At 41.7% G+C, this 12,890-nt stretch overlaps 1 protein-coding gene across 1 annotated transcript in view; it reads right to left on the reverse strand.

Annotated features, from left to right (window-relative positions):
* The window catches only part of grin2a (glutamate ionotropic receptor NMDA type subunit 2A), a 194,199-nt gene that overhangs the window by 26,069 nt on the left and 155,240 nt on the right, over positions 1-12,890 (reverse strand). Inside the window, exons 9-11 of the mRNA XM_062964617.1 lie at positions 7,837-7,962; positions 5,669-5,898; positions 3,284-3,444 (exon numbers count right to left, since the gene is read on the reverse strand). Of these exons, the coding sequence (XP_062820687.1) occupies positions 3,284-3,444; positions 5,669-5,898; positions 7,837-7,962 (517 nt within the window). The remainder of the gene's footprint in view (positions 1-3,283; positions 3,445-5,668; positions 5,899-7,836; positions 7,963-12,890) is intronic.

Here is a 12,890-nt window from a genome sequence, read left to right on the forward strand (position 1 = left end):
ACCAGTTTCTGGAAACTACAACTCGCAGAATGGAACCAGTTTCTGGAAACTACAACTCGCAGAATGGAACCAGTTTCTGGAAACTACAACTTGCAGAATGGAACCAGTTTCTGGAAACTACAACTCGCAGAATGGAACCAGTTTCTGGAAACTACAACTCACAGAATGGAACCAGTTTCTGGAAACTACAACTCACAGAATGGAACCAGTTTCTGGAAACTACAACTCGCAGAATGGAACCAGTTTCTGGAAACTACAACTCGCAGAATGGAACCAGTTTCTGGAAACTACAACTCGCAGAATGGAACCAGTTTCTGGAAACTACAACTCGCAGAATGGAACCAGTTTCTGGAAACTACAACTCGCAGAATGGAACCAGTTTCTGGAAACTACAACTCCCAGAAGGGAATCAGCTTCTGGAAACGGCAACACCCAGGATGGTGGCACCATCATCTGGAAACTACACCTCGCAGAATGGAACCAGTTTCTGGAAACTACAACTCGCAGAATGGAACCAGTTTCTGGAAACTACAACTCGCAGAATGGAACCAGTTTCTGGAAACTACAACTTGCAGGAGAGAGCCATCATCTGGAAACCTCAACTCCCAGGATGGAACCAACTTCTGGAAACTACAACTCCCAGAATGGAACCAACTTCTGGAAACTACAACTCCCACAAGGGAATCAGCTTCTGGAAACGACAACACTCAGGATGGCGGAACCATCATCTGGAAACTACTAACCTCAGGGTGGCACCATCATCTGGAAACTACAACTCGCAGAATGGAACCAGTTTCTGGAAACTACAATTCCAATATGGAGCCATCGTCTGGAAACTACAAATCCCTAAATAGTGCCATCATCTAGAAACTACAAAACCCTTGATAGCACCATCGTCTGGGAACTGCAGACCCTAGGATGGCACCATCATTTGGAAACTACAAATCCCAGAATGGAATCAGCTTCTGAAAACTACAACATCCAGGATGGAGCCATCATCTGAAAACTACACATCCCAGAATGGAATCAGCTTCTGAAAACTATAACATCCAGGATGGAGCCATCATCTGAAAACTACACATCCCAGAATGGAATCAGCTTCTGAAAACTACAACATCCAGGATAGAGCCATCATCTGAAAACTACACATCCCAGAATGGAATCAGCTTCTGAAAACTACAACATCCAGGATGGAGCCATCATCTGAAAACTACACATCCCAGAATGGAATCAGCTTCTGAAAACTATAACATCCAGGATGGAGCCATCATCTGAAAACTACACATCCCAGAATGGAATCAGCTTCTGAAAACTACAACATCCAGGATGGAGCCATCATCTGAAAACTACACATCCCAGAATGGAATCAGCTTCTGAAAACTACACATCCCAGAATGGAATCAGCTTCTGAAAACTACAACATCCAGGATGGAGCCATCATCTGAAAACTACACATCCCAGAATGGAATCAGCTTCTGAAAACTACAACTCCCAGGATGGAGCCATTGTCTGGAAACATAAATCCCAAAATGGAACCAGCTTCTGGAAACTACAAATCCTTAGATGGCACCACCATCTGGAAACTACATATCCTAGGATGAAGCAATCATCTGATAATTACACAACCCTTGATGTCGCCATCACCTGGGAACTGCAAATCCCAGGATGGAGCCATCACCTAGAGACTACAAATCCCATCCTCTGGAAAGTATAAATCCCAGGAAAGAGCCACGGGAGTTAAAGCAGTGCAGGAAAGCTACAGCTTTGCGGTGTGGATACGCTTTTAGTCAAGTCCCAAAATGTGGCCTGAAGGTTGAGAGGCATCTTTGGAGGAACGTGGCGGCCTCGGATCTGAGTGTCTCTATTATTCCCGAATCCAAGGGGACTCCATCGCATCTGGCGGATATTGATCACCGGGATACTGTACATGACAGGCGATTTGCCACCGCCGCCGCAGAAGGGATCCGTCAAAGGAAGTGATGCCGACACCACCTTGGGATGTCCGGCTTTGAGAAATCACTTAAGGAAGAGAACTGGCAGCTGAGCAAAACGTGGCGGTGATGAAGGGGGGGGGGGGGAGGAGGAGAAGTTGCAGGCGGCACCATTCGAACTCGATGGAGACCGACAAAGAATTGCGCTTCAGCTTGTCTCATTCCTAAGAATAGTTCCCCCAAATATTTTCTATCACTAAGCAGATCGATGTGTTGTCGAAGGCTTTCATGGCCGGGATCACAGGGTTGTTGTATGTCTTTCGGGCTGTGTGGCCATGTTCCAGAAGTATTCTCTCCTGACGTTTCGCCCACATCTATGGCAGGCATCCTCAGAGGTTGTGAGGTGGATAAACTAGGCAAGGAAAGGAAAAATATATATATCTGTGGAGAGTCCAGGGTGCGGCAAGAGTCCTTTGCCACTGTGAAGCCAGCATTAATGTTTCAGTTGATCACCCTAATTAGCATTGGAAAGGTTTTTGTCTCTTGCCTGGGGGCATCCTTTGTTCAGAGTCATTAGCCGTCCTTGGGGCTCCTCTGCCCTCAGAGTGATGCTTCCCATCTACTGTATTGATTTTGAAGTTTTTTTAATACTGGTATTAAACGCACCGAATGCAGCGCCCAAACAAGAGTCAAAGAACATGAAAGGCACTGCAGACTCACTCAACCAGAGAAATCAGCCATAGCAAAGCACATGATGAACCAACCTGGACACAGGATATTATTTGAGAACACAGAAATGCTTGACCACTCCAACAACTATCATGTCAGACTACACAGGGAAGCCATTGAAATCCACAAGCATGTGGACAACTTCAACAGAAAGGAGGAAACCATGAAAATGAACAAAATCTGACTACCAGTATTAAAAAACTCAAAAATCAGAACCATAGATGGGAAGCAACACTCTGAGGGCAGAGGAGCCCCAGGACGGCTGATGACTGAACAAAGAGACAAACCTTTCCAATGCTAATTAGGGTGATTAACTGAAACATTAATGCTAGCTTCCAACTGACAAAAGACTCTTGTCACACCCTGGACTCTCCACAGATATATATATATTTCCTTTCCTTGCCTAGTTTCTCCATGCCTCACAACCTCTGAGGATGCCTGCCATAGATGTGGGCGAAACGTCAGGAGAGAATACTTCTGGAACATGGCCACACAGCCTGAAAGACATACAACAACACTAAGCAGATCCATCCCTCATTTCAGTTGCATGACCCAGAATGAATTTGGTCCTCCTTGGTGAGGAGATTGTGGGCATCTGGGGAAACTCTGTCAGCAGCACTTACCCAGTTTTCAGGCTGACCAGGGCATCCTCCACTCCCTTCTGGTTGTACTTGACCATATAGGCGTGCATCTCCTTGTAGTTGTTCCGGATGTTCCTCTCGGTGCTTCCGTTGGGGACCGTCCCAAACCGAAACGGGGGCGAATAGGCATAGGGCTGTTGAAACTGGAGGCAAGGAAGGAAAGAAAGAATGAATGGGATCTATCCAACTTGGTTTCATCATCTTAGATAGTACTTCCTAGGATCTATTCAACTTGGGTTCATCATCTTAGATAGTACTTCCTAGGATCTATTCAACTTGGGTTCATCATCTTAGATAGTACTTCCTAGGATCTATTCAACTTGGGTCCACCATCTTGGATAGATCTTCTTAGGATCTATCCAACTTGGGTTCATCATCTTAGATAGTACTTCCTAGGATCTATCCAACTTGGGTTCATCATCTTAGATAGTACTTCCTAGGATCTATTCAACTTGGGTTCATCATCTTAGATAGTACTTCCTAGGATCTATTCAACTTGGGTCCACCATCTTGGATAGATCTTCTTAGGATCTATCCAACTTGGTTTCATCATCTTAGATAGTACTTCCTAGGATCTATCCAACTTGGGTTCATCATCTTAGATAGTACTTCCTAGGATCTATTCAACTTGGGTTCATCATCTTAGATAGTACTTCCTAGGATCTATTCAACTTGGGTCCACCATCTTGGATAGATCTTCTTAGGATCTATCCAACTTGGGTTCATCATCTTAGATAGTACTTCCTAGGATCTATTCAACTTGGGTTCATCATCTTAGATAGTACTTCCTAGGATCTATTCAACTTGGGTTCATCATCTTAGATAGTACTTCCTAGGATCTATTCAACTTGGGTTCATCATCTTAGATAGTACTTCCTAGGATCTATCCAACTTGGTTTCATCATCTTAGATAGTACTTCCTAGGATCTATTCAACTTGGGTTCATCATCTTAGATAGTACTTCCTAGGATCTATTCAACTTGGGTTCATCATCTTAGATAGTACTTCCTAGGATCTATTCAACTTGGGTCCACCATCTTGGATAGATCTTCTTAGGATCTATCCAACTTGGGTTCATCATCTTAGATAGTACTTCCTAGGATCTATTCAACTTGGGTTCATCATCTTAAATAGTACTTCCTAGGATCTATTCAACTTGGGTCCACCATCTTGGATAGATCTTCTTAGGATCTATCCAACTTGGGTTCATCATCTTAGATAGTACTTCCTAGGATCTATTCAACTTGGGTCCACCATCTTGGATAGATCTTCTTAGGATCTATCCAACTTAGGTATACCATCTTGAGTAGGTCTTCCTGGGATCTATCCAACTTAGGTATACCATCTTAGATAGTTCTTCCTGAGATCTATACAGCTTAGTTTCACCATCTTAGATAGTTCTTCCTGAGATCTATACAGCTTAGTTTCACCATCTTAGATCGTTCTTCCTGGGATCTATCCAATTTAGGTTCACCATCTTAGATAGTTCTTCCTAGGATCTACTCAACTTGGGTTCACCCTCTCGGATAATTCTTCCTAGGATCTATACAACTTAGCTTCACTGTCTTGGATAGTTCTTCCTGGGATCTATCCAACTTAGGTTCACCATCTTGGATCATTCTTCCTGGTTCACCATCTTAGATAGCTCTTCTTGGTTTCTACTCAGCCTAGGTTCACCATCTTAGATAGTTCTTCCTGGGATCTATCCAACGTAGGTTCACCATCTTAGATAGTTCTTCCTGGGATCTATCCAACTTAGGTATACCATCTTGGATAGGTCTTCCTAGGATCTACTCAACTTGGGTTCACACTCTCGGATAGTTCTTCCTAGGATCTACACGACTTAGCGTCACTGTCTTGGATAGTTCTTCCTGGGATCTATCCAACTTAGGTTCACCATCTTGGATAGTTCTTCCTGGTTCACCATCTTAGATAGTTCTTCTTGGTTTCTACTCAGCCTAGGCTCACCATCTTAGATAGTTCTTCCTGGGATCTATCCAATTTAGGTTCACCATCTTAGATAGTTCTTCCTGGGATCTATCCAACTTAGGTTCACCATCTTGGATAGTTCTTCCTGGTTCACCATCTTAGATAGTTCTTGGTTTCTACTCAACCTAGGTCCACCATCTTAGATAGTTCTTGGTTTCTACTCAACCTAGGTTCACCATCTTAGATAGTTCTTGGTTTCTACTCAACCTAGGTTCACCATCTTAGATAGTTCTTGGTTTCTACTCAACCTAGATTCACCATCTTAGATAGTTCTTCCTATGATCCACCCAACTTAGGTTCTATTTTATATCCCTGGTCACAAACTGTTGTACAATAGATGTAATTAATGGGGAGAAAAGAGAGAAACGGAGGGCTTACCTTCTTGTCGCTCAGCCCCGTCACTTGGTCCACAAACTCCTCCTGGATCATGAAGGCGGCCAAGTTGGCCGTGTAGCTGGCCAGGAAGATGACCGCAAAGAAGGCCCAAACCGAGACCATGATCTTGCTGGTGGTCCCTTTGGGGTTCTGGACCGGGACGGAATTGTTGAAGACCAAACCCCAGAGGAGCCAGATGGCCTTCCCAATCGTGAACGAGGGTCCATGAGGATCTATGGGGAGAACAAGCACAGTTTTGGAACCACAATTATGGCCTCGAAAGCCGCCCTAAAAGGCTCGGGTCTAGCTTATCTGAAAGTGGTGGATTCTCCATTCTCTCAAGAGAACTATAATTGTACATTCACATTTGGGTTGGCCTTTGTGGGGTCCTTCTTGCGATGCCTCCATTCTGGATGCAATCCAGAACACAAATTAATTTCGGTTCTCAGCCCAAAACCTTCCTTTATAATTCCTTTATGCCTTTGGGAGGGAAAAGGACTCTCTGTATCTTTCTGAACATGCAGTAAATAAATGCAATCGAATGGGGGGAAAGTCCCAAGGCAGGCCGAGGCCAACAGCAAAGCGGTGATAAATGGTTTATCAATGTTTTCTGAGCCCTTGAGATAAAGGCAGTGCGTGAGCAAACAAAAGGAGGAGAATATCACCTTGGCTCTCAAATGGAAAATTAGAGGCAACAACCTCAAGCTTTTGCAGGGACGCAAACCCAGGTGGGTTCTTACATTTGCAGCAGGCAATGCATTATGAGGTTGGGTATTAAGGTCACCCAAATGCCAACTTGGGGTACAAAGGGTCTGTAATATTGTACTATAGAACCATAAGAGTTGGAAGGAACCCCAAAGGCCATCTAGTCCGATCCCCTCTGCAAGACAGGAAGACACCATCCAATCCATCCCTTGGAGAACTACAATTCCCAGCATCCCATAGCACTGAGCTGTGGCAGTTCAAGTGGTGCCCAACTGCATGAAATCTACAATGGTTTTAAACCTGTATGTAAAAATACTTAATAAAAATTATTTTTTAAAAAAGAAATCTACAATGGAGCTACACAACTTACCGTATATACTTGAGTATAAGCCTAGTTTTTCAGCCCTTTTTTAGGATTGAAAAAAAAAACCTCCTCGGCTTATACTCGGGTGAGGGTCCTGGTGGGCTTATATTCAAGTCGGCTTATACTCAAGTATATATGGTATATTTATTATTTTTCTCTATTATTATTGGTATTGTTGCATTTATTATTTTACTCTATTAATTATTATTATTACTGAATATACTCAAGGATAAGCCTAGTTTTTCAGCCCTTTTTTTAGGACTGAAAAAGCCCCCCTCGGCTTATATTCAGGTGAGGGTCTTGGTTGGCTTACATTTGGGTCAGTTTATACTCGAGAATATATGGTACATTTATTATTTTTCTCTATTATTATTGGTATTATTATATTTATTATTTTTCTCTATTATTGTTGCTACTATTACATTTATGTTACTCTATTATTATTATTATTATTATTATTATTATTATTATTATTAATACATTTATTATTTTACTCTGATCTTATTATTATTGCATTTATTATTTTACTCTATTTATTATTACATGAACTATTTTCCTGTATTTATTACTATTATTACATGTATTATTTTACTCTATTATTATTAAAAGGATACATACGCAGATTTACATTGAAGAAGATGAGAATAATGATTTAATCAGTTAGATCAGTTAATCAGTTAGACAGCCTTATCTTAAATTTGAGCTTTATGTAAATATTCAAAAACATTTAACCTACTGATCCCTCAATTAATGTAATTTTATTGGTATATTTTTATTTCTGAAATTAACCACACTCGGCTTATACTTGAGTCAATGATTTCCCAGTTTTTGTTTTTTTTGTGGTAAAATTAGGTGCCTCGGCTTATATTCGGGTTGACTTATATTCGAGTATATACGGTAATTAATTAATTCAACAGTGCAGATGTATCTTTGGTTTCAGAGTCTAACCAGCTTCAACTGCCAAAGACCTCATGACCTCTGAGGATGCCCGCACATAGATGTGGGCAAAACGTCAGGAGAGAATGCTTCTGGAACATAGCAGCCACCCAGAACAAACCTCCTTTGATTTTATGTTAATATGTTCATGTTTTATGTTGTATACCTCTCCCTTGCGCCAGGTTGCGGTTGTAGCCCACGGGGCTGAAATACTCGAAGACGAAGACGGCGATGGCCGAGACGATGAGCAGCATGACGAACATCATGACCCAAACGGAAGCACTAAAGGGCTCTGCGGGAGAGAGCAAGACAAAGAGAGGAGTGAAGGGGGGGAGCATGGAAAACAGCGGGGAAAACTGAGAACTGAGAAAAATCAGAACAGTAGATGGGAAGCAACACTCTGAGGGCAGAGGAGCCCCAAGGACGGCTAATGACTCTGAACAAAGGTTGCCCCCCAGGCAAGAGGCAAACCTTTCCAATGCTAATTAGGGTGATTAACTGCAACATTAATGCTGGCTTCCAACTGACAAAGGACTCTTGTGACACCCTGGACTCTCCACAGATATATATTTACTTTCCTTGCCTAGTTTATCCATGCCTCACAACCTCTGAGGATGCCTGCCACAGATGTGGGCGAAACGTCAGGAAAGAATACTTCTGGAACATGGCCACACAGCCCGAAAGACATACAACAACCCTGTGATCCCGCAACAAAATCCAAATTTAAAATTTACAAGTTTTACTTACCCTTGCCCCTGCTGAAACTTTACCTTAAGGGAATAATTAATTTTAATCTTTTTATTCTGTATTTGCACAACTACAGTAGAGTCTCACTTATCCAAGACTCGCTTATCCAACGTTCTGGATTATCCAACACATTTTTGTAGTCAATGTTTTCAAAACATCGTGATATTTTGGTGCTAAATTCGTAAATACAGTAATTACATTGGACTACCGCCGATTTCTGGGCCTGAATATATTGCACAAGATTTCCCTAGCCTAAAATGATGCATTTTAATATATTGGGTTTATGGTTCCCGTCCCCTTGATCTGGTCATGTAAGTGTTATTTATTGTTATAATTGTATTACAGTAGAGTCTCACTTATCCAAGACTCGCTTATTCAACGTTCTGGATTATCCAACGCATTTTTGTAGTCAATGTTTTCAAAACTTCGTGATATTTTGGTGCTTAATTCATAAATACCGTAATTACTACATAGCATTACTGTATATTGAACTACTTTTTCTGTCAAATTAGTTGTATAATATGATGTTTTGGTGCTTAATTTGTAAAATCATAACCTAATTTGATGTTTAATAGGCTTTTCCTTAATCCCTCATTATTATCCAACATATTCGCTTATCCAATGTTCTGCCAGCCCGTTTAGCAGGGATAAGTGAGACTCTACTGTATCTAGGAGTGGGTTGGTAGGCTGGTAGGCATGTCCGATCGATGAAAAAAAGTTTCAATTCTCGTTTCTAAAGTAGGGGGTGCTGGCCCTTCGATATAGAAAGTATTTCCGATTTTTTCACCCAAAATTTTTGGATATTTCTGAAAATTCGTAATGATTCTAAATGTTTCTAAAATGGCAGACGCACATGCACAATCGCCAAAAAAAAAAAAAAAAGGAACCCGAGGGGGGGGGGGGACTTTTACAGGCTCTCCCGCCCTCATTTCTTGAGCCATCCTCATCAAATTTGCAATGCCCTTGCAAGTTGTGCAAAGATACTTTGAAAACTAGAAAATCCCTTGCTGTATTTGTAAGCAAGAAGGAAACTGGAAATCAATGGTGTCTCTGGCTATGTTATCCCACAAGCCTCAACCCAATGCCTTCAATTAGGAATGGACCAAGCAATGCCCTGGCAAGGAATGCAAAGATACTTTGAAAACTAGAAATTCCCTTGCTAAGAGAAAGAACCAGCAACAAAACCCTTTGCGTCCATCGTGAAAGCTTCTGATTGGCCGGGGAGTGGCAGCCAGTTAGGCTGCGCTAAGCTCCCATTCAAGGTAGGTTGCAGAAACAAAAACAATTTTTAAAATATTTTTTTAAAAATTGGGGGGGGGGGGGGGAATTAACGAAACATTAAGAGACAATTAGAGAATGGGCCAACAATGGTTCGAATTACATTGCTGGTTGCGCTGTGAGACAATATCTCGGAACGCGTATCAAAAAGCAAGAACAATCCGAAATAATTCCGATATACGATGCAAAACGATTTTTTGGACATGTCTAATATCTATACATGGTTTTACTGTATGTATGGGTAAGTGTGTATGTTTTGTATGTCTCACATGTTTTGATACGGTCAAAACTGACTAATCAATAAAGAGTTGTTGTTGTCGCTTCCTTCCCGTTCTGTATATGAACAACCAAAAGAGCAGCGGCAGGTAAATCTGACAACGTGAGATAGAAAGTCTTCCCTTTCTATCTCCCTACCCGACATACACATCCGCCTCTCTTCCCTTCTCGCTGAGAGAGAGAACTGCAATGCAGGTTGACACAATGGAGAGACCCCCAGAGCAACAACAACAGCAACCAAAATAAAAAAAAGCCATGGCCAGGGAAGGAGAGAGTGCAGTGACCTGGATCTGATTGCGGTGGAAATAGAGAGTGTGTTTGTGCATGTGAGAGAGGGATGGAGACGGAGGGAGAGGAAGGAAGGAGCAAGAGAAAGAGAACAGACCTCTCCGTGTGTGTGCGTGGGGGAGAAAAAGGGAACGAACACAGATCCGTGGGCAGATGAGAGACACAGAGAAAGACACGGAGAGATGTGTTCTCTGGGTGCGTTTTGTGTGCTCCATGTGCACACAAAATGGGCACAGATCTGTGTGTGTACGACATAGAGAACCCAATGTGTTGTGTGTGTGTTGTGCAATACGCAAAACAGAAAATGGGAGGAGGCAAGAAGATCTCTCCATGTTGGTGTGTGTTACAGACAGAATTAAACTGACATTGCTTTAATGTGTTGTCAAAGGCTTTCATGGCCGGAATCACATGGTTGTTGTATGTTTTCCGGACTGTCTGGTCATCTTCTAGAAGTATTCTCTCCTGACGTTTCGCCCACATCTATGGCAGGCATCCTCAGAGGTTGTGAGGTATGAAAAAACTAAGCAAGCCTGGACACAGTATATTATTTGAGAGCACAGAAATGCTGGATCACTCCAACAACTATCATGTCAGACTACACAGAGAAGCCACTGAAATCCACAAGCATGTGGACAACTTCAACAGAAAGGAAGAAACCATAAAAATGAACAAAATCTGGCTACCAGTATTTAAAAAAAATCAGAACAGTAGATGGGAACCAACACTCTGAGAGCAGAGGACAGCTAATGACTGAACAAAGGATGCCCCAGACAAGAGACAAAAACCTTTCCAATGCTAATTAGGGTGATTAACTGAAACATTAATGCTGGCTTCCCAGTGACAAAGGACTCTTGCCACGCCCTGGACTCTACACAGATATATATACTTTCCTTTCCTTACTTAGTTTCTCCATACCTCACAACCTCTGAGGATGCCTGCCATAGATGTGGGCGAAACGTCAGGAGAGAATACTTCTGGATCATGGCCACACAGCCCGAAAAACATACAACAACCCTAAGCAAGGAAGGTTTATTATATATCAGTGGAAAGTCCAGGGTGAGAGAAGAACTCTTTGTCAGTTGGAGGCCAGTGTGAATGTTGTAGTTCAATGCTAAGCAAGGTGATTAACTACAACATTCACACTGGCCTCCAACTGACAAAGAGTTCTTCTCTCACCCTGGACTTTCCATCTATATATATAAAAGGGTAATGAAATTTCGGTCTAGGACAAAACAACAAAACTACACATCCCAGAAACACTAAACCTGGCAGCACAACCCCTCATTCATGCCTCTACGTTCATACAACAAAAATAAAATAAAAATAAAATCCTAATTAGAGGGAGAGGAAGAATTGTTTTTATCCCATTGCTGCCAGTTAGAAGGCTAAGCTCCGCCCACTTGGTCTCCTAGCAACCCACTCAGCCCAGGGGACAGGCAGAGTTAGGCCTCACTTAGGTCTCTTCCACACTGCCTATAAAACACAAATTATCTGATTTTAACTGGATTATATGGCAGTGCAGACTCAAGGCCCTTCCACACAGCTATATAACACATTTATAATCTTATATTATCTGCTTTGAACTGGATTATCTTGACTCCACACTGCCATATAATCCACTTCAAAATAAAGTTCTAATTAGAGGGAGAGGAATAATCGTTTTCATCCCATTGCTGCCAGGTAGAAGGCTAAGCTCCGCCCACTTGGTCTCTTTGCAACCCACTCAGCCCAGGGGACAGGCAGAGTTAGGCCTCACTTAGGCCTCTTCCACAGATTATCTGATTTTAACTGGATTATATGGCAGTGTAGACTCAAGGCCCTTCCACACAGCTATATAACCCATTTATAATGGACTTAATGTCAGGGGAAAACTTTTACCCTTTCTTTACCTTAACTACCACCAATTCCTCAATACTTTATTTCCCAGACCACCATAGTTCGCCACAGCAACGCGTGGCCGGGCACAGCTAGTTGATATAGATAAACCTTCCTTGCTTAGTTTCTTTATTCCTCACAACCTCTGAGGATACCTGCCACAGATGTGGGCGAAACGTCAGAAGAGAATACTTCTAGAACATGGCCAGACAGCCCAGAAAACATACAAAAACCATGACATTGCTTTTCTACGTCTAATTTATTATCGGCCCTTGCACTGTGTCCACTAGCCCTGTTCTGAAATTCTATTGCATAATTCGTTTCTCCCTGAATTTCAGGACCCACTACTGCTCAGATTATTGGCTGTTGATGATGCTGTTTTTATTATTATTATTATTATTTATTATTTACTACATTTATATGCCGCCCTTCTCACCCCAAAGGGGACTCAGAGCGGCTTACAAATTACATTCACATACAATACATTATATTATTAGCATAGTACAATACTAGCATTAAATTACTATATGGCACTAAATCATTATATCGTAATATTATTAGTAATATTACAATTAATATATAATTAATATTATTTATTATTTATTTATTTATTTCAAATATTTCTATCCCGCCCTTCTCACCCGGAGGGACTCAGGGCGGCGTACAATTGGCAATATTATCAGTATTATATCGTAATACATTATAATATTATCAATATGTTATGGTCTTCTTGCAATGTCGTTGATTTTACTGAAA

The sequence above is a fragment of the Anolis carolinensis genome, unplaced genomic scaffold (assembly GCF_035594765.1).
Source record: "Anolis carolinensis isolate JA03-04 unplaced genomic scaffold, rAnoCar3.1.pri scaffold_13, whole genome shotgun sequence".
Lineage (NCBI taxonomy): Eukaryota > Metazoa > Chordata > Lepidosauria > Squamata > Dactyloidae > Anolis > Anolis carolinensis.